The sequence below is a fragment of the Populus alba genome, chromosome 13 (assembly GCF_005239225.2).
Source record: "Populus alba chromosome 13, ASM523922v2, whole genome shotgun sequence".
Lineage (NCBI taxonomy): Eukaryota > Viridiplantae > Streptophyta > Magnoliopsida > Malpighiales > Salicaceae > Populus > Populus alba.
In genome coordinates this window covers 12,759,444-12,782,142 of record NC_133296.1, presented here as the reverse complement: position 1 = coordinate 12,782,142, position 22,699 = coordinate 12,759,444, and the positions used below count along the sequence as shown (strand labels likewise).

General features: G+C 33.4%; 2 protein-coding genes and 1 long non-coding RNA gene across 8 annotated transcripts; 1 reads left to right on the top strand and 2 right to left on the bottom strand.

Moving 5' to 3' along the window:
- Positions 1-1,911: 1,911 nt before the first annotated feature.
- On the bottom strand, positions 1,912-7,079 carry LOC118039637 (uncharacterized). 5 transcript variants are annotated; one of them, XR_012167621.1, is made up of 6 exons: positions 6,826-7,078; positions 5,912-5,987; positions 4,654-5,296; positions 2,699-4,101; positions 2,468-2,579; positions 1,912-2,296 (listed from the first exon to the last, which is right to left on the bottom strand). It is a non-coding gene; the product is annotated as an uncharacterized lncRNA (long non-coding RNA). The 5 variants fall into 5 exon arrangements; XR_012167619.1 differs by having other exon boundaries at positions 2,468-4,101; positions 4,654-5,002; positions 5,087-5,296; positions 6,826-7,077; XR_012167620.1 differs by having other exon boundaries at positions 1,912-2,376; positions 2,468-4,101; positions 6,826-7,079.
- Positions 7,080-11,673: 4,594 nt separating this feature from the next.
- On the top strand, positions 11,674-14,526 carry LOC118039636 (uncharacterized). Its single transcript, XM_035046392.2, has 2 exons — positions 11,674-11,839; positions 14,094-14,526. The coding sequence occupies exons 1-2, from the start codon at positions 11,767-11,769 to the stop codon at positions 14,315-14,317; spliced, it is 297 nt and encodes a 98-aa protein (XP_034902283.1). The 5' UTR covers positions 11,674-11,766; the 3' UTR covers positions 14,318-14,526.
- Positions 14,527-18,104: 3,578 nt separating this feature from the next.
- On the bottom strand, positions 18,105-19,998 carry LOC118039634 (transcription factor TCP23). 2 transcript variants are annotated; one of them, XM_035046391.2, is made up of 2 exons: positions 19,091-19,998; positions 18,105-18,979 (listed from the first exon to the last, which is right to left on the bottom strand). In XM_035046391.2, the coding sequence occupies exons 1-2, from the start codon at positions 19,542-19,544 to the stop codon at positions 18,297-18,299; spliced, it is 1,137 nt and encodes a 378-aa protein (XP_034902282.1). In that variant the 5' UTR covers positions 19,545-19,998; the 3' UTR covers positions 18,105-18,296. The 2 variants fall into 2 exon arrangements, with proteins under 2 accessions (XP_034902282.1, XP_034902281.1); XM_035046390.2 differs by having other exon boundaries at positions 18,105-19,993.
- Positions 19,999-22,699: the final 2,701 nt, after the last annotated feature.

The window sequence follows — 22,699 nt, the reverse complement described above, 5'->3', positions numbered from 1 at the left end:
TGATGATCTCCATTTGGCTTTTGGAAGACCGTTGCAAACGTGATCCTTCTTGGAAACTCACACATCGCATCTCAATGGACTCCTTGACGTCCAAATATCCTGACGTGCGTAATTCAGGCTTTCATTTTCATACATATGCTATTCATCCAGCTTCTGATAATTATTTTTCTTGGAAACCCTAACATGGTCTTAAGTTACGATCTTAAATCCAACAAATCCGAAGAGGTTTTTACATTGTCTAGCGGATTGCAAATATCATCGGGCCAGCATTTTGTACACCTCTACTCTCCCTGTTAGGCTGTTTTGAGTCATTTTGATAATAATTGTGGTTAAATGTCCAGTTGTAAGCACTCTTTTTATAAAAACTGTTTATCCTTGCTCTCTGAGATGGCTAGCTATGGAATCCAAAACTTCAGGAAAGCTGTCTTCAATTGATGCTCTGTATTCTATTTTTTCGAATTGACGTGCTGGTTTGATTAATTTGTTGTAAACTAAAACTGCTAATTATTGGCTTAATTTGTTGTTCAAGATACAAACTTTTTCGGCATTTGTATTCTATATCAATCAACAGAAGAAAAACCAACCATTTCTTCAAAATATAGACTGACGTGGATTTGGGTTACGACTAACCAGACAATATTGATGATCCGCCATGGAATATATACATACAGACGAGTGTGTGCATGTTGGCCTACGTTTCCTGTCCACAGAAGAAGAAAAAACATAAACAAGTTCCACTGCAAACAACAATATTATTTCATTAAAAATTCCTATCCAACAAATAGGAATTATCATAAACAATTAAATGGTCCATTTGTCCAAATAATCCATGACAAAATTGATGAGTCGCTGCTATTTCAGCTTCACTACGCAATTTCTTATCCAAAAGATCAAAGGTATACTGGTAGATTCCAGGTTTGCTGGAGAAAGAAGCAACAGATACCCCAAATTTAAAAAGTCAAAGTTACATGCTGTTGCGAAACCTTTCATTTCTGGTCTTTGATCTGTTTGTTTAAAGTAGTGCAGCTGCATTTTCTAGTTAGATGTTGAAGTCAAACCAAGAATTAAAAATGCTATGCCTCTGTGTCAACGTAATGCTTTCAAACAAATAGAATGTCAATTAACAGTAATTTTCAGGATGTTTGAAGCTGGAATGAAGGTGTGACTGCCTTCTTGTCCTAGGTGTGATGGCATAAACTTATCATATCTTTCCTTGTTGTTTCCATGCAGATTTGGATTCTGCAAATGTTTGCAGCATTCATTCTATCAAACAGCAACATAGTTTAATTCCTTTGGACCCAAATTTTAACACCTAAAATTCCTTTTTCCCACCAAATTTTAACCTAAAAGCACAGGTTTTCCAGCTTGATCAGGGACCCCTCCTATTGTGAATCTTAACAGTTGAGAATTGAAGTTTCTAACATAGCAAGCCAGAAGTGTAAAGGGGGGATAAAAAGACTGGCATGCAAATCAAAACTGCAATTTTTTTTATGATCAAGAAAGAGGATGCCACTCACTGAAATGGTCAACAAGTACTTCCAACATTTTTGACAATTTGGGACCAGGTGCACCATGAGACAAGCTTTGTTGCATTAAAAGCTTTACTTTCCTGATATCTTCATTTTTGCTCATCAGTCTTGCAAATGACCCGCGGTGATCAAGTTAGATCAGCTCAAGCCATCTGGATAACAAAAGGCAACCTATCAACAACCTGCGACATTAAATATGTTCACATTAAAAAATTTCACCCATCAGCCTAAGCACCATTTGGTGAAATTCAGATGATCAAATCAAATGCCATAGCCATTGTCAAATCATCATACAGGGCATCTCTTCTTGGTAACCTGAGGGTATGGGCTTTCAGTTAGAGAAGAACATTAAATCTTAAAGGATCTTTTGCAAGGAGAACTCTTTAATTCAAATCCTCATAGAAATATTATTTTTCTCTTTAATGCAAATATTATTTCCTCTGATTCGACCCTTATTCTTTTAAAGAGATACACAGATAAGGTTTTTAAAGAGCTAAGATATACGAACGGAACTGGTTTTCACTTTGATAACCATCAGTCATGCTTTGCAAAATAATTCTGCAGAGGCAGTTAGCCACTGTCATCGCAATACATCAGTTTTTGCCACATCAGATGAATTGCTACACCTCGGTTTGCCTCTGTTGCAGTGTTTGAACATATCACACTTTGATAAAAACAACATGGCACTCCAACAGACATGAAGCACCTCATTGCTCGACAATCAGACATTAGACTGAACACTTGACTGCCATGGCAAGCATTTTGATCTGCACAAAGCACCCGGGAGGAAACAGACATGTTATGGATTGCTGAAACTATTGTACGCTGATATTGTCTGCTATTCCTCCTGAAATGGAGGTTCAGTTAAATGCATCAAACTTCAAGTTTAGGAAGTTGCTCTGCACTACGCACAACTAGCTTTGGGTTTGAAATTTTACCCTGCTTTGAACATTCCTGATTCAATGCTACCGCCTAAGCTTCAATCTCCTCCTTATCAACATTTTTTCTAGTCTCCTGCTCTTCTTTATTGCCTTCCAGAGACTCATCGCACTGCCAAACATATTTATCATAAATAGAGAATCAACATCATATGAAAGTGCAGTTACTGATACTTCAATAACCCAACTGACAGGCATAGGGCAGGCATGCATAACGAGTGATGAGCATACCTCGAAGAGGAGAGAGAGATCCTTTGACGAAAGCAAAGAATGATATTAGCTGGTATTTGATGAAGTAAATATGAAAATAAAATGACATTCCTATTAAAGGTTGAAAAACAAAAATAGTTGACGATGCCCTTGGAGTTGGTTAATATATTACCTGGACTCAGGGCAGAACTTCTTCAACAAAAGGACGGTCATCAGGTTATACAGACATCATGTTCGAGATAAGAGATTTGAGAGGTTTGTACCGCTCATTTTCCTCAAATGAGTGATTGTTGCACGCTAAAAGATCTGTTATGTTGTAATGTGCAGAGAAGCATCTACTCATGTTAAGATGCATCATAAAAATACCATGCGATGCCATCAGATATTTTACTGATTGATATTCAAAATTCTAACTCTTTGATCTCTTTTTTTTTTTTCAAATAAATTTAGAAGACATGTTTTATGTAATTAAACACAATCTCTCTTTATCCTCCCAAAACACAGCTAAAAGACATGTCTTTTAGGAGATTAGATGTCTAGGTAAAACTTACGTTATTCTTGTTTTTCATCGTTTGCTTGTTCTTAGAATATTCTTATTTATTTTTTATACATAGGTCATAGTACATATGGAACAGTAATAAAGTGTAAACATAAACTTGATCATATGGAATATGCTGTAAAGAAAATCAAAATTGGTTACCATGACAGGGAAGTGATATTAAGATGTTAAATTTCTCTTGTTTTAATTTTATCCGTGTTGTGTTGTGTTGTTTTATTTTAAGGACTTTATATCAAGAGAGATAAAATCAAAACACGAGAAATTTAATAATTTAATATCACTTCTTTATCGTGGTAACCAACTTTGATTCTCTTTACTGTATATTCCACATGATCAAGCTTATGTTTACATTTCATTATTATTCCATATGTACCATGGCCTATGTACAAAAAATAAACAAAAAAATTCTAAAAAAAAAGCTAACTATGAAAAACAAGAACAACATAAATTTTATCTAGACATCTAATCTCCTAAAATACATGTTTTGTAGTTGTATTTTAGGAGAACAGATAAATGTTATGTTTGATTACATAGAACATGTTTTTTAAATTCATTTGAAAAAAAAAAACAGAGAGATCAAAGAGCTAGAATTTTAAATGCTAAACAGTAAAATATTTAATTGTAAAGCACAATATTTTTCTGATGCATCTTAGCATAAATATTCTAAAAACAAGAATATTTTTGAGTAAATGCTTTTCTCAACACATTACAATAAACAAGAATATTCTAAAAATAATAACAACATAAGTTTTACCCAAGTTTTACCAGACAATTAATCTCCTCAGAGTCCTCCACGGTCAGAAATCTTTTGCCAAGTACTCTCTGAATCAGAGCCGCTGCCGCCTCCAAAAATCTTCGATGTAAGCTAAAATAACAAAGCCAAAACTCAGTTTAATTAATTCCGGCACAATATGAGGCGGGGTGGACATCGGATTAGCAGGTATATAATTGTCGGGATGCATGTGCCTAAGAGGGCGATTACTTTTCTAGCCATAATTCTTCCCCCGGTTCTACCTCCTTCTACAATAGCTCCGTCTCGTTTCGTAGTAATATTATAGTTAAAAAGTAATTGCTCCCTCGAGGAACTGGTCTTCTCCACCTTGAGAAAGCTGGCTTGCATAACGAGAGAAGCGCATAATGGCTCTAAGTGCGAACACGTGCGCTACTACTCTACTACATCAACAATAAAAAAGTTTGTGTCTTTCTAGAAAATTCACATTTCAAACCATAGAAGGCAATCCATACATCTTAGAGTTCTCCATACTACCATCACCATGGTCTCCACAACCATGGGACAAGATCACTAAGTCTCGTGAACTTAATCACTCTCTAATCATATAAATACATTTGAAAAACCATAACTCGTTGTTTATATATATATAAAACAAAGGGTATTCAAGGAAATGGGAGATTTTACCTCGAGCCCTTGGCTACCGAGTTTCACTCTTGGAACTTGGAATGTCTTCTTCTCCTCTGCCATTTTTGTTTTAGCTGTAGTGTTTTTTTGCGAAAGGTTTCTAGTCAGTGGAGGTGGTATGTGAGTTGGTATGGAGCTCAGGGGACCATTTTGGGTATACCTAACTCAGAATAACATCATTCGTTGTTGGTTTGGTCTCAGCTTTGTAGAAAGGATGGACTGATATTTGACTATGGAAGGACAAAGACAAGAAAAAAATAGTATTTGCCTTTTTGCTGTTGATTAAGCTATGGGCCCAATAGTTTAGATATCCACGAGCACAGAATAGGAGAGGGCATTTCCCAGCAAGCTGAGGCAGAGGCAGATAAGGTTCCATGGAAGGAGAAAAAATGGAAATCCAAATCAGAAAAGGTCTGATCTTAGTGGGACTTACCGATTGAACTACAATCCCCAGAAAGCCAAATTCTTTCTTTTTTCTCATCATTATTGAGTTTCCGGCCCTGAAGGTGTATCAAAAAGGACAACGTCAGGTGAGCCTAATTTGCACTTCTTTAGTAGAGAACTCCTCTTCCGAAGCTCACGCCGATCCGGAACCTATTGAAGTTGAAAGATCAATTCCCCGACTCAACGGCTTATTATGCCCCTGAAATAATTGATTTTGGAGTGGAACAAGAAAGACATTGATCTATATTTAATACGCAATCAAAATGTTTCTAGCTATTTAAAAAAGAGCTACTGTTATTTTTTCCAGTTATCTCTTACCATGTTAGGGAGAAAAAGAAAGAAACAATAAAGAAAAACGATTTAAAACATATGCTCTTTTTACCATTATTATAGTGAGGAAAGGATTGATTCAGAAAATTGAAAGCTTTTTTGTTTTAATTGCATAACAGCAAGCATGTAATGGTCCCTTCTATCTATAAAGCTGCCACCAGTACTATCACAAAAAAAGTATGGTGTACTGGACGGTCCCCACTAGATCAGGGAGAACGTTTTTCTTCCCCCTTTCTCTTCATTAACCACTAACTATTAACTATAACTATTAAGCTACAGCGTGTGGGATTTTGACTGTAGTAATCTACAATGAAAATCCCACTTTGCCCTTCTGTTTTGTTAGGATGCGAGCAAAGGTGAGATTGTTTGTCTTCTAAATAAATCCTACAGAGTCTAAGGCGACTGGTAAGTGCACATGTCATTCCAGCTGGACCTGAATTAGACTTATACTAGCTTGGTTGTAACTCAAACATTGCAAACTTACTTGTCTATTATGCTGTTTAGAACAGGTTGATCCAAGACATCAGGGCCGTAGCTTTATCAAATGGACCGAAGCATATCTGCAACATAAGAAACATATTAGTACAGACTAATGATAGGGGAACTTCAGATCAAGCCATGGCGAACAAGATTCTGCAACCAACTGAACATAACACGTTCTGAAACCCAGTCAAAACTAATGCAAAAGACTCGGCTGAAATAAGCTCGACAAACAAGAATTCTAATTACCAAAACAATAGTTAAACCCTGTAAAAGAATTTGTTTTTTCTTAAAAGGAGAGAGCTGGGCATATAACCGTCTTCGGAGACGATTAATGGAGTCGATAGCAGAAGAATCAAGAGGAGAATCAAGAATGGAAAAAGGCAGTAGCCTTTGGTGCAATCCCAGACTTAAACATGGCAAATATTTTGAAAGCAGCAACCAAAGACACCATTGCAACAGGAATAGTTATTCTGTTCAGTTCACAACCAGGAAACACAAGAAACAAACGAACCACACCAACAATCACCACAGCTAGATTTGAAAAACCCAACATTATCATACTTATTCGCAAACTGTTCACCGTTGAAGATTGCCTCTCAAGTTTCAGGCTTTATTCTTTGGAAAGAACAAGGTGGGTTTCTCTGAATTGCTGTGATGATCGAATCAAACGGTTCCAAACATGAGAAAAAGAGAATATGGGTTTGCAATGACACATGTTTGTTTTGTTAAAAGCTTTCCTTTCCAGCGGTGCTGAAGGTCAAAAGCAGTTGGCTTGTAGATCAGCCAAGAAGAAAGACAGATCGCAAAGGCTAGACACATGGTGGTGACATATCTAAGTTCACCGTTAAACAGTAGAGAAGACCAACACTTTTACTACATGAAAAAAGCAAACAAGAACTGAAGGAATGAACTTACCACATTTCTGGCGAAGCTTGGGGTGGGTGTGGCTGGTCATCGCATTCGTGTGCCATGAGGTAGCTTTTACACCGGATATTAACTAGGTTTCTCGATCTGCAAAGAAGGAAACTAAAATAACGGAGGGTGAAGGCTCGCAAATGAGGATGTTAATGGTGAAGAAACCAACAGAAGCTTTGAGAAAATGGTTAAGCTACGTATTGATCTTGCTTAACCAACAGATCAAAATTGATTTTATGGGGAGGACAGTTTTGTCCCATAAATGCAACGGTATTAAGCTGCCTTAATTTTAAATTTTTTTTTATTAAAATTTAATATAATTTATATGTTTTGAATCGTTTTGATGCGATGATGTTAAAAATAATTTTAAAAAAATAAAAAAGTATTGACACGTACTTCGACATGAAAAATTATTTGAAAAGCAATCACTGTCACACTCTCAAACATATTAAAAATAATCAGCTTTTCAAGTAAAAAGCTAATAAATTTTATTTTTTCTTTACCTGTGGTCACACCACCATTTTCATGTGGGTCCACAACTTTAGCCAAATGTAAACCTCTAACCAAACAAAATACTCACTGCGTTTGGGAGAACCACGGAAGCCACCACTCTCATGAAGGACTAGTTATATCACCCACGCGATGTTGTGAGTTAATTTTTTTTATATAAAAAATACTAAAAAAAAGTTAAGATCTAAAAGTATTAAGTCTTTCTGCAAACTATATCTAAGAATCTTGGGTTTGGTTGTAACATTTGACCCAAAAGTAATATCTATAATATTAATAATAATATTAAACTTGCATGACCCAGGAGGTCTAGCTACAATACCAAACCCAATAGCCTTGGATGCGGGTTTAGCTGCAAGGTTGTATCATAAAAGTGTGATAATTAAATAAATTAATTTAAAAAAAACAATAGAAAGAAAAAAAACTAATGAAGAAAAAAAAATCTGAATTAACTGGGTTAACCTTTTAAATTAGGTTAACTCGTCAAACCTTGGATTAAATAGAAAAAAAAATAACGAGTTAACCCAGAATTAACTGGGCTAACCCGTGAAACCAGGTTACCTGTCAAACCCCGGATCCGTGTCACAAAAGTCTGATAACTAAATAGAAAAAAATTGAACATTAACAACTTAAACTAAACGAAAAAAAAAAATAATTAAAAATAAAAAAACAAAAAACAAACAAAAAACATAAGCATGTTACTAATGAGAAAAAAAAAATCTGAATCAACTAAATTAACCCATCAAACCTGGGATTCACATCATGAAAGTTTGAAAACTAAATAGAAAAAAAAAATCGACGGGTTAAACGAAAAAAAATTAACAAACTAAACTAAACTAAAAAAATTGATTAAAAAGCAAAAAAGCAAAAAAAAAAAAATGGGGTAACTTGTCAAACCAGGTTAACCTATCAAACTCGAGATCCGTGTCGTGAAAGTCTGATAACTAAAGAAAAAAAATTTTCAAATAACAAACTAAATTAAACAAAAGAAAATTCATCAAAAGAAAAAAAAAACACAAACAAAAAAGCAAAAAAAAAACCCATAAAGGCATAAAAAAACAAAAATATATAAATAAAAACAAGGAAATTTTTTTTAAAAAAAAAAAAAAAAAACAGTTAAGAACACTAATATGTAAAAGGCGTGGGGAAAGCTACAGTACTTTCCCCACGCCTTTTAGAGCATTACTTAATTAGATGAATAGTCGCTGCAGAACCTATTATATTATTATCTAATAAGCTAAAATTGTTCGTTTTTTTCTTCTTCTTTTTTTTGTTTTTTAAGTTTTTTTTTCATTTTTTATACCTTTTGCTTCCTTTTTTTTTTTTCTTCTTTCTTTGTTTTTTTTAATAAATTTTATTATTTTTTTAATTTAGGTTGTTAATGTTAATATTTTTTTAATTTAGTTATCAGATTTTTATGACATTGATCATAAGTTTAACAGGTTAACTTGGTTTCACGAGTTAACACTGATTTGTTTTTAATTTTTTTTTTATTTACTTTAGTTTATTAATGTTAAATTTCTTTCTATATAGTTATCAGACTTTCATGACACATATCCTAGGTTTGACAGGTTAACTTGATTTTACGAGTTAACTTAGTTAATTATAGGTTAACCCGTCCATTTTTTTCTATTTAGTTATCAAACTTTTATGGCATGAATCCCAGGTTTGATGGGTTAACCTAGTTTGATGGGTTAACCCAGTTAATTCAGATTTTTTTATTTTTCTTTATTAGTTTTCTTCTTCATGTTAGTTTTTTTTTTCTTTGTTTTTTTTTTAATTAATCTATTTAATTATCACGCTTTTATGAAATGATCTAACAGCCAGACCCACATCCAAGGCTCTTGGGTCTGGTGTTGCAGCGAGACTCATTTAAACTTGAGTCATGTAAGTTTAATATTATTATTAATATTATAAATATTACTCTTAGGTCAAGCGTTGCAATTAGACCCAAGATTTTTGGGTATATCTTTGCAGAAAAACCTAAACACTCTTAGATTTTAACCTTTTTTATATTTTTTATGCAATAAAAAAAATTAACTTGTGGGTATGCCTTTGTTTTTTTTCCCTTTTCTTTTCCATTTTTACTCTTTTATTGTGGACTGCACAGTGCAGTCCATGGTGAAAAAACTGATATCTTTAGTTTTTTTTTTCTTTTTTCTTTCTTTTTTAATTATTTTTTTAATTTAATTTCTTAATATTAAATTTTTTTTCTATTTAATTATCAGACATTTATGACATGGATCCCAGATTTAACGGATTAACCTAGTTGATTCAGATTTTTTTTTCTTCATTAGTTTTTTTTCTTCCTATAGCTTTTTTTTCTCTTTGCTTTTTCCTTTTTAATTAATCTTTTTTCTATTTAGTTATCACACTTTCATAACACGGATCTCAGGTTTAATGGGTTAACCTGATTTGGCAGGTTAACCCAGTTGATTCCGATTATTTTTTTATTAGTTTTTTTTTAATTTTATCTTTTAATATTATATGCAGTTCACAATGAAAATGATAATGCTTTTAGTTTTTTCTTTTTATGCCTTTCAATGTGGACTGTACAGTGGAGTCCACGGTGAAAAAGCTGATGCCTTCTTTTTTTTTTCTTTTCAATTAATTTTTTTAATTTATTTTGTTGATATTAAATTCTTTTCTATTTAGTTATCAGACTTTCAAGACACGGATCTCAAGTTTGATGTGTTAAACCAGTTAATTTAGATTTTTTTTCCTTTTTCTTCATTAGTTTTTTCTTCTTATAGTTTTTATTTTATTTTCTTTTTCTTTTTAATTAATATTTTTTTTGTTTAATTTAGTTCATTAATATTAAAAAAAATTTATTTAGTTGTCGACTAAGGCGTTTAGTTTTTTTTTTCTTTTTTTTTTTCTGTTTTTGTGCCTTTAACTTTGAACTACACAGTTCAGTCCATAGTGAAAAAGTTGATGCCTTTTGTTTTTTTAACTTTTGAATTAATTTTTTTCTTTTAATTTGGTTTGTTTATTTTAATTTTTTTTCTATTTAGTTATAAGACTTTCATGACACGGATTTCATGTTTAACGGGTTAGCCTAGTTAATTCAGATTGTTTTTCTTTTTCTTCATTTGTTTTTTTTTCTCTGTATAGGTTTTTTCTTCTTTGTTTTTCTCTTTTTAATTTTTTTTTTTTATAATTTAGTTTGTTAATATTACAATTCTTTCTATTTACTTATCAAATTTTCATGACACAGATTTCAGGTTTGACGGGTTACCCGGTTAATTTAAATTTCTTTTTCTTTTTCTTCATTAGTTCTTTTCTTCCAATAGGTTTTTTTCTTTTAAACCAGTTAGTTTTTTTTTTTTTTTGCTTTTTTTATTTTAAAACACCAAAAGATATTAATTTGAAGCAAAGAAAAAAATAAAATAAAATTTTAATTTTTAAAAAAATACTTTTAAAACGTAAAAATAAATAGGATCGAGTTCATCAACTAAGAATAGAGTATACTCAAAAGTTCTTGGACTGAGGCTTGTTGCACACTCTCTAAAACTTGTATTCTTGATGAAATAATCCATAAAATAGGAAGCAAGCCCATAAATGCCACCACGATACAATTGGAAAATAAAAATACTTTAAAATTCAATCCCCAACCAATCAAGTGTTAAAAAATAAAATTAAAAAAATAAACAAACTATACAATGGATCCAAAACAACAAATAATAATTAAAAGAATGAGATTCAATATTGAAATAAAAAAAAAAAATTAAAGGGTAACTAACTTTTTTTTATTAAAGTGTGAAATTGAACGAATTAAATGTTGAAAAATAAAATTAAAAAAAAAAACTATACAAAGAGATCAAAAACAAAAATAGCAATTAAAATATAAAGATTGGCATGGAAATAAAAAAAAATTAGAGGATAATTAAAGTTTTTTTATTGAATGGTGAAATTGAAAAGAAAACCCAGTTTAACAAAAGGACAATACAAAGAATGAGAATTAAAATTAAAAAAATTATCATTTTTATTATTTTTACTATTATCATAACTATAATTTAAACTACAAATTCTATAAGAAGACATAATGGTTCCGTATGACAAAATTAGTAAGAAGAATTTAAAATCAAACGAAAAGAATTAATTAAATTTAAAATATCCCAATATAAGTCATTTATTAAAACATTAATTATTAGATAATAAATGTTAAATGGAGATCATAAAATAAAAAAAACTTAAAACTTCATACGAGCAAAATAAAATGAAAAAAATTGCCTGAAAAACAGGAAAGGGTGGTAAATTTGGGCCAAGCCTAGATACGTAGAGTCCCAGCCAGCCTACAACCCTAGAGCCCATCCATCATCACCCCATTTTTTTATGCTTGCAAGCAGTGGAAGAGAAAAACCTGAAAAACAAAAGTGAGAGAGGTTTTTTTTTCTCCCCTTCATTTTTTTCTCTGGTAAAACAGCAGCAGAGATGGCGTTGAACAACGGTCTCAGATCAGCCTCCAAGCTATTCACTGCTTCCGAATCTCTACTATCCAAGTCAGGTCAGTTACTCTCATCTTTTCAACGACTATGATCTTAAAATTTTAAACCTTTTTGTTATTTATCAGTGAAGGAAAATCTCTTCTGGTCTTTTTGGTTGCTCAGAAACTGAGGGGGAGTAGTGGAAACTGGGATTGTCTGGGTTTTTGGATAGAAATGGAGGGTTCTCTTATGATCTTGATTTAAATTTTAGATAAAAAATACTAGGTTTTATTATGTGTTTGTGTGTTTTTTTTTTTTTTTTTAAGATTGGTTTTTGTTTTTGTTTTCATTTTCTTAGGGTTTCTGGTTTTTGCGGTAATGATTGATAGTGTTTTTTTTTTTTTTTATCATAAGTTGGTCTGATTGAAGTGAAATTGTGGGTTTTGTCTTAATAATTTCTTAGAGAATTAATGTTTAGTAGATATTGTTTGTAATCTCTGTTTTTCTGCTCTTTCTTATTTTTTGCTATTCAAGTTTTGTGTTGTTTGTGCTATACATGGTGGAAAAGACTAGAAATTGCGGTTGAAGTGTATTATTGTGCCGGGAAACTTCTAGTCATCATTCCTTTCATGCCCTATTTTTTGGTTATGAGGTCATGCTCAATGCTGTAACAACAGTTATCATTGCAAATGTGGTAGGGTTTTAATTGAGCTGTTTTGCAACCTTTGTCTTCAATGAAATGTAATGGCAAGTGTAAGGTAATATTTATTTTATGAAAACGAGCTATAGTTTGGGATTGATGCTTGGTTTTCGTTGTTTGAAGACAACCTATAGTTTGAGATTGATGATTGGTTTTCGTTGTTCGAAGACAAGCTATAGTTTGGGATTGAGGTTTGGTTATTGTAGCCGTGCAACGATGAGCTGTAGTTTGAATTGAGGTTTGGTTTTTGTTATATGAAGATGAGCTGTTCGGCAAGGCTTTTTTCACCCACTCCGACATAGTATTGCTTTTAATGAAGGGTATTTATTTTTTTCACTAGTTAGAGACTATAATAATTATTATATAGGTGAAATATATACCAAAGGTCATGTAGAATGATAAATGCATGTTATAATAGAAGCATGGTTGCAAATGCTTGATTGGTCTTAATATTAGTTTATAATTTTTTTATATATATTAATTTGTGCATTAAAACATATTAAATTGATGATTTAATTGTATCTATATTTTATTTTCACTCTAACTCTTGTTGTTTTTGGGAATAACGGATCCTGTCTTTTAATTATCAGGTGCATGTAATAACAAAGCTATAGCTCTCAGTACGATTGAGTAAAATCAATTTATTTTCAGTGTTTAATTGATAAATTAAATACTAATCCATTATTTTGCATTTCATTCTTGCTACCAAACCTATCTAGCATCTTTGTTATTGCCAATTCTATCAAGTCCCATCTCATACCAGCGTAAGACTGAGGGATTGTGAGTGCTGTTGATGGGTGTGTGAATTATGAGGTTTCAGATAAACTTCACTTTCTTTTCTGGGGTTTCATGTAAAGATGATGATTGTAAATTGTTGGTTTTTGACACGATACTGAGAAATGGATTGTTGCCATGGTTTATTGGATTTATTTTGCTAGAAATGTAAGCTTAGTGAGCATTATGCCTTTTAACAGCTAAGTGGAGGTGCAGCATCCACAATTCCCTTCCTTTGCCAGCTATTTCCCCGCACTTTTTTTCAGTTTCTTAGTTTTTGTTGCTCTGCTTCCTTTTCTTTTAATGATCAAAATTAGTTAAGTGAGAGACATGGGAATCATATTAATGAATGTGGTTGGCATGGATGGGATGTCAGTTAATAGGCATCCACATCAGCAGATAAACACCCTTGTGTCCTTTTTGTTAGTTTTTTCAATTGATTTGAGAAACTGCCATGAAAGAGTGCTGGAAGACATAATGAGTTGTGATGCTTTAAGTGTTCGTGCACTTTTTGACCATTTCTCTCCTTTTGTATTGGACTTGCTGAAGTTTCTATAAGATAGTTTTGAGAGTGTGATTATGGATTTTGACAAGCATCTTGAATTCCCATGCTAGTTCTTTTACATAATTTGATCCTCAAAGGAGGCTTATCTTTTGAAAAAGTGTTGCTTCTTGTACACTCCCCCCATTTTCTGGCCACTTGATATCTCCCCCAAAGTCAATTTGAATTTTTGAAAGAAACTTATTGAGAAATTTATTCTTTCACGATTGCTTTTGCTCCCAGCCTGTTTGTGCCTGGTTTATGTCAGTATTATTCTCATGATACTAGGACTGAATCAGTTTTTCATGTCTAATGACAGTGAATAGAGGCATCCACTCGACAGGGGTGAAGAGGATGGGAGGAGGTCATGCACATGGGCATGACGAACCATTCTATCTTCATGCGAAGCACATGTACAATTTGGACAGGATGAAGTATCAGAAAATCAAAATGCCTCTTGCTGTGTTCACTGCCTTCAGCATTGGAGTAATGGTACCTGTCTATGCTGTCATTTTCCAGCAGAAAAAGACCGCTTCCGGCTAAGTCATTATTCAGAGCTTCCAATAACAGGAACAAGTTTTTCCCGCTTCTGTTGTGAATTGTTGACATTGGTTCAAGTTGACAGTTTCCCAATTAGGGTTGTTTTTTGTTCACTGGGCAGTGTGTATTTCACTCTTTAATCTTGGAAAGAGGTTATCGAATACTGCATGCTATAATAATATCCTTTGGCACAGAAACTACTTCCGTTGAAAGATCTTCTTTGCTTTGTTCATCATGCTTAAGATGGATACATTAGAACTCGATTTTCTTTTAGTTGTTGTGATGAAATCATCTGGTCTTCAGGCACATAATAGTGGAATGGGTTATAATTCTAGGAAATTTGTCAGCACTTGATATGTCTGGATAATTTTATATTTTACCCAACTATTTGCCCCTGCCATTCAGCTCTCACGTTTTGCCTCCAGGTGTTTACGGCAGCGGGAGCCCTTTTCAGTAACCTGAAAGCTTTTGTATATCCTTGTCTTCTGGGTGATCGAAAGAAAGGGATGGAGCAGCATGGGAGGCTGTTTGAACGGCAGTTCATGCTCGCAAAGTGCAGGTTGCAGGCCTATATTTGCAAGATCCGTGTGTTTTGATGGTTTAGGGGATTCATCCCTCTTTAACTAGGTATGGGGATTCAAATTTCAGATCAAGCTGTTGCTTGGATAGCTTGCCTTCTACTACTAGCTTAGAGGTTGATTTGATCTTTAGACAAGGAAATAAAAAAATTATTATGCACAGCAAGGCAGTACGTGTTTTTTCCCCTCTTTCATGGAAGTGCTTGTGGACAACTGTCTTCGTTAGCAGCAAATTCGTCTTTATCCTTTGTCTCTAGCAGCTGTTGATTTACCACACTTCTCTTTTTTATTTGTTGCGTAAAGTAATTACAAGGTAAAGGTGACCATGGCCAATACATGAAAAAGTGAAGGTGTCTTCTTTCTTATTTTTTCACTTCTTTTTTTACTTGAACAATGGTGAAGGTGCTTTAAGATATTTGCTTTTTTGGGGGAAGAATTAGGAACCTGATAATGCAAATTAGTATATTTAAAATTAAGAAGATTCGAGATATGACGGCCGTGATCATGTTCTTTTGGATAAGCTTTGCTGGGGAGCATCTTGGGTGCTAACTATGGTCAATAATTGCAATTAGGATAATTTGATTTTTAATGTATTTTTTAAATTAAAAATAATATAAATTTTAATTTTTTTATTTTTAATATTAGTACATCAAAGCTATAAAAAAATATTAATTTAATATATTTTTCAAGTGAAAAATACTTTAAAAAATAAAAATTATTACAATGTCAAATAAGTACTTGGTGAGTATTTGGTTTTGTAAAGTAAGATGTTTTTTTAAAAAAGTTTATTTGAAAATGTATTAAAATAGTTTTTTTATATATTTTTTTTACCGTAGCACATTAAAATAATTAAAAAATACTAAAAGATATCAACTTAATTTTTTTAAGATAAATTTAAAAATAAAAACTACCACTCTCCAAAACAAGTTATTAATCACGTTAATTTTGAGGGATGTGACTCACTGGTTAGACACTATATTTGCTTCCTAGAGGTCACTAGTTCGAATCTCACAAACCTTAGAGCTGCTAGAGGTTTTCATGATCGTTAATTTCAAAACCCATAAAATTAGTTGAGGTATATGTAAGTTAGCCCGAACATCCACGTTAGTAATAATAAAAAAGAGTTTTAATCATGTTGCACTCCATAAATTATTATGCTTAAAGAAAATTCAAGTGATGCAACATCCCATCCGTATCAATTAAGAGATAAATTAATATCTCTTTCAAAAGAAAAAAAATATATATATAATAATTCAAGATTTCATAACAAGTTAACATTATTTAAGTCAAGTCAGGGCTTTCAATTCCTTACACCGAAAAAGGCAGTGAAAATAGAGTTACTTTTCCATCAAGAATGTTTTTTTTTTTTCCCAACAAAATCCTAAACTCTCTCTCTCTCTCTCTCTCTCTATATATATATATATATATATATATATATATATGGGTAACATGACCTTTCCATACTTCATCTATCAAGGAAGAGAGCTTCAATTTTGTGATGATCACAAGAGAGCATTAATTAAAAATTATTTTAAAATCTACCTCCCTCTTGACGTTTATGAAGTAGTATTTTAACACATGCACAATAATCTCATACTGCCTAGACAACATAAATTCCTTTTAACCAATGATAGCATACCAAGTTATCGTGCATGGGTAACATTAATTTTATTTATTTATTTTTAATCAATGAAAACTTTTATTCTATCGTACAATCTTTTGTTTATTTACTATAAATGAGTTATTTGAATTTTAAAACATATTTTAAAAATAATAAATACTATATATCCAACATATCGTTTGCTTAATAAATCATGTATATATTAGGTACAAGGAGAAGAAATTCCATTGTCTCTTAACATCAAAAAATTATTATTATTGTTTTTATTTTTTTAATTTATTTTGGTGTTTATTTTTGTAGTAAAAACCAAGTGAATTCAAGGCATTATTGATGCCAAGCCTTTTTATAAAGTGTATTTATTAAAAAAAAAACTCTCATGATCTCCCCTTAATTCCAAATGGAGATCGTACTCTTTGGACCCTGATTTTATTTTTCTAAATTCGAATTTACTCAATTTCGACTGCAATCACATATGATAATTAGTCAAGAATTTATTTGGCAAAGGAAAAATCTAAAAAATGAAAAACCCAAAAGGATAATAAAAGTGACAAGCTTGTTTGGACAAAACGGGATATGGGAAAGACAAAAGGTAGACGACCAGATTCCTCATTATTTGCCCTCCACCATTTGCTTTTATGCTACAAGTGGACAACCAGGCAAACCCTAATCCAACAAATCAAATCATGTATATATAAAAGAAGGAGAAGAAGAAGAAGATGGATCCTCCTCATCCATTGATGGAAGGCCATGTGGAAACTGGCAAGGCCATCCTCCATCTTACAGCACTCTTTTCGTTTTACAGGCTCCCTATTTCCATGAGAGAATATAATGTGGTAAGAGAGAATCCCATTTTTCAGATCTTTTATATTCTCTCTTAGTTATACTGATTTCTTGTTGTTTTTCCATTTCCTATTTATATAATATTCGCCCCTTAATTACTTGCTCATGACAAAAACCATAAACTTAAAATATAAACAACCATGATTTCTGCAGATAGGTTTATCCCATGATTAAAAGATTATTTCCTTGTGCAGATCATGCTAGGACTAGTGCAGGCATGGGACAAGAATGGTTGCAGAAATTAATAACAAAGTTCTCTTGGCTTTTTTTTTTTTTTTTTTAATGTATGTATTCAGGAATGTAATTGCCATTGGTGTCTTCAACCCTTGTTTAAGAAGAATCTACAGGCATTAGCACAGGAAAATGAGATCACGCAGAAACTTGCATGTCTTTAATATATAATAATTCTAAAGAATAAATATTCAATAAAGGAAGAAATTAAGGAGATGAACGATGATCTTGGTTGGTTTTCTGGGAAGAAAACAACAATAATCTCTTACCTTCCACCCAACAAAAGCTCTCCTTCACAAAAGAAAGAAGATGGAAACTTGAAAACAAAGACCAGATCTTGGTAGGGAAATGGGGCTTTTGGGGACCAAGTTCAGTTCTTGATTCAAAATTGAAACCTCTCAGGATGACAGGAGAGTGGCCACTGAATCCATGTTGTGTTACACAAAATTCTAAAGCGAAAATCATTTGTGGCACCAAGTTATGCATAGAATTCCATTTCTTTCATATGAACAGACATGGCTAACAATCAACAATGGCAGCTTCAAAAGGCAACTCTACAGTTACAAGGCGAAAATCAAAACAGAAACCCAAATAATTTTAGCTCAAAAACGACTGCTAAAAAGCCATACCAAAGCAAAAAAAAGGGCAGTCGCAAACAAAACTGAATTTAGACTGAAAAAAAAAAAAAACTTGCTTATTTTGACAATTAATATTATTGAGAATCATTAGGGTTTTCATCTCCACTGTCACTGCCTTGTGGTTGATTGTCTTGATTATGATGCTCTAAATTCATGCCCAAACCAACCCTACTACTGCTATAAGGATTCACACCACCCAATATCATCCCCATATTACTCTCTGATATTCCTAATCCAAGTTGCTGATTAGCCCCCACTTGCTGCTGTACTATCATGGACCCAAGTTGAACCGGGCTTGAAACGCGGCCGCCGCTGCCGCCAAAATTCACCCTTTGCATTGATGGCACTCCGGCTGCTGCCGCAGGAAAAGTCCACATCTGGGGCTCTTGAACGGAAGCTGTTGGGGTGGCACCACCTCCAACCGGTAACATCCAGAATGTATTTCCTCCATTCGTGGTTGCCGCCGGCGCAACTGCCCACATTGGAGTTGATAACATGTTTGTTGTTGGCCTCATAGAACCGGCTGTTTCTTGATCTTGAACTCCAGCTCTTGATTTAGCAGAATTACTGGCTTCAATTGTTTCCGTGCTTTGTTGCTGTGTGGTTTCCTTAAAAAGATCTTCTCGAAAAGTCTTCCTCATGTAATTATCATCAGAAACAAGGTTTTGAGGATACAACTGATGGTGGAATCCTAACATCGGAGGGTTAGAAGCCATAGCTCTTCGAGTCTCGCTGGCATTATTGGCATCATAGAAAGCTAATCCACCATGAAAAGAAAGAGGAGCTGATTTTGATGCAGGTGCTGAAATAGTACCACCACTGCTACGTAATGAAACATTCAAAGTAGAGAAATTGGCAGGAATTGTACCGGTGCCAGTAGTAGCAATTATGGCCGGTTCAGCTTGTTGTAGTAACCACTCAATAGTTTCTCCATCAGATTTATGGCCTAATTCTCTTGTGAGCTGAAACACTCGTGCAGCACACATGGCTGGCATCCGGATGCGTCGGCCGCGGCCATCTACCTTGGTGTGGCGGTCCTTTGAGGGCCTTTTTGTGGTGGACTTTGTGACTGCAGAATTGGATGTTGAAGTGGAGGGATGGGTACCAAATTGGCTAGATATGGAGCCCATGGATGGGCCCTGACTAGTGGGTGTAGTAGCAGTAGACCCATGTTGTTGTTGAAGTTGTGATGGTCGACTTTCAAGAGGGACTAACTGCAGTGAAGCTGCTACTGATTCTTGTTTTTGGCCATGGTGATCTTTGTTACCACTACTGTTGCTTTGTTGGTTTGCTGTGTTTCTTTGTGATTCCATTACTTCCATCCCTGGCTGAGGCTGGTTTCAACTTGAAGCAAATAATTCTTCAACAAATAATTCTTCTTCTTCTTCTTCTTCTTCTTCTTCCTCACCACAAAATCAAGTCTTGTTTCTATAATTGATTCAAACCCATTATGTCTTCTATCTCCCTACTTTCTTCTCCTTCAGGTCACACCAGTACCACAGAAAACAAAAAACCACCACCAAAAAATAAATAAATATATGGAAGACCTTGTGTATTTCTTCAAAAAAAAAGTCTTTGTGGATCGTAAATATCCTCTCTTTATCTCTCTAGACACGCAGCACTGATAGTCTGGTAGTGCGTGGGGATCTTCTTTTCTTCCTTTTGATTGACTGCTGTCCCTCTTCACAGAGAGAGAGAGAGAGAGAGAGAGAGATGAGAGAGGAGTAGTAGGTGAGACGAGAGCCAATAAAGCTAAGAAAGAATCTGTATAGCTGGGCCTGTAAGATTAATTGCAGTAATAGTGCCCCACTCGTGGGGTCTCTCTCTCTCTCTCTCTCTCTAAAATTTGATTGATCATAGAGGAATGTTAATTGGACGAGTAGCAGTAACAGGCTATGCTTCCATGATTTTCATATCTCAAAATCTCCAGTCCTGTAGTATTTTTCTACAATTCATACCCATCCCCGCATTTCTTTTTCAAAATAAAATAAAATTATAGCACTGTTTGAGGAGAGGAGTGGCTGAAGACTTTTGGTGTGAAAGTGTGGAAAAAGAAGAACATCTCCATCAAGATATTAAAAAAAAAATTAAGAATAAGACACCGCCGATAGGTGTCCTCTTCTCTTCTTGGCTTTATTTAATCAACCTATCATCCATGATGATCCCATCCATCCTCTTTCCTTTTTAAGTTTTCTTGTTGATAATGACGATCTTGGTGACGCTAACGATCAACTCCAACAGCCCTCTTCTCTCTTTCTTACATGTCTCTCCTCTGTGTGTAATTTTGTGCAGTGAAACTGTCAAGGAAGGACATGGATTTTATTTTTTTTCTTACAGGTTGTGTGTGGGTACAGACAAAGGAAACTGCAGAAAAACACAGCCCTTAAATGCTGGTACTTGAAGAATTCAGTCCAGGCCTCCAGGGTCCCCTACATAGCTGAGGCCCCCTACTACTCCTACTGCCCCATTCTCTCCCTCCCTCGCAATTTTCTTCGTAATCATTCATTTTTTGGTTTGAGTTAGTCATTCTTGACACATAACCCTTCCTTGAACCCAATATTGATGAAAACCATGTCTCTCCAGCCACAGATTTTTCTAGGTACTGTGTGATAATAAAGTTTTTTTTTTTTTTTTGAAGATGTATTAAAATAATATATATATTTTTATATTTTTTTAAAATTTATTTTTAATATTACAAATTAAAACAATTTAAAAATATTAAAAAATAATAATTTTTTTAAATTAATTAAAAATTTTATTGAAAATGCACGAGCCGCATTGCTAAACATTACTGTTATGCATGCACGATATTATCAAATAGTGTATTTTTTTTTTTTATTAACATGGGTGTTTAGAATAACTTGAATGTATCTCGTCTAATTCTACAGATTTTAAAGTTAATAATCATGTAAACTTCCAATGATCCTGAAGTTTATGAGACTCAAATTGATGATCTCTACGGAGTAAACTCAAAGCCTGACCAGTTTAGCTACACCACTCATGATTAATTTAACTGGTCAGGTCTTTAAGTTTGCTTTTTAAAAATCACCTGTTTGAGTTTCGCAAATCTTTAACAAAAAAAAAATTCTTTATTATTAATATATAGGTAAATTACTACACTAATCTTCTAATGTATTATGACATTGCCAGCACTTTTAAAAGTTCAAACAACCTCCTTTACACGTAATATATAAATTACTACACACAATCCCTTTTAGATCCGGAGGCTAGAGAGGTTTTGTCAAATTTTTAAAATTGTTCATGGTAATTATGATTTACTCTTGTAAAAAAAAGTACTCTTATTCATGGGGAAAATGTCATTATCATGGACCTATTATGTTTCTCGACGTCTAACATGGAACATCTCTTAATTTGTGCTTTTAAAATGGTGGTGGTTTTGTTGGAGATAATGTTTTATGGATAAATAATCTGTTGAATTTATTATTGGTAGATCTTTCTTGACTTGATAATGTTAAGTTTACTCAACACCGGACTTGTTAATATGAAAATTATAAATTTTCTCGTCTTATTTCACTTCATTTTCTTATACCTTTTGTAATTAAAAACAAAAAAAAACTATAAATAGTAATAAAAAGTAACCATAATAGATTTAGTAGTGTTTAAAGTGTGATATCGACTGTATTTTTAGAATTTTTTATTTAGAAATGTATTAAAATAATATATTTTTAAAAAAATTTAAAATTATTTTTTATATTAGTACATTAAAATAATCTGAAAATATAAAAAATAAATTTTAATTTTTCATGAAATGTTTCAAATTGCGCCTCAGTGTCGGGATGTATTTTTTAAATAAATAAAATAAAAGAGATGACCTAAAAAACGAAGGAGAAAGTTTTCAGTAGAGGAGGTCCATTGGCAGGACAAGCAACATGGCCATAATGGTGTCCATTCAAGAGGCAGAAGCCAGACAGCTCAGCCAAGCATCTAGTGGACTTTGACAACTCATCCCAGCACAGCCCCACTCCACAATACACTACCATTCCTTGTTTCCCCTTTTGCCTTTTTGTTTTTGTTTTTTAACATTTATTAAATTTTTATATATATATATATATATATATATTCCGACGAAGACTAAAAAATCGGCCAGTCAACTCCAACTTGCCCTACTTTTCTTATTGGAATATTTATTTATTTGTGGAGTGTATATATATTTGACAAAGTCAAGTAATCCAAACTCTCCAACTCATGGAGTCGGCATCCACATCATGCATGGACAGTCTTAGGCCACCATACACAGAGTGCAACACAACCCTCCAATTCCGTCGGTCCATTCACAATTAAAGAATTGGACACAGGAGCATATGCTAAAATGAATCACATTAATCAACAATTAATATCATGTTTTGCATCAAATATTTGGTGATATGGACGAGCATGAGGGGGAGGGGGGATGAAAAACCTGTCAGAATCCGATGGACTAGCCCTCGTAGAAGCAGGCGGGCAATTGACATGTGAA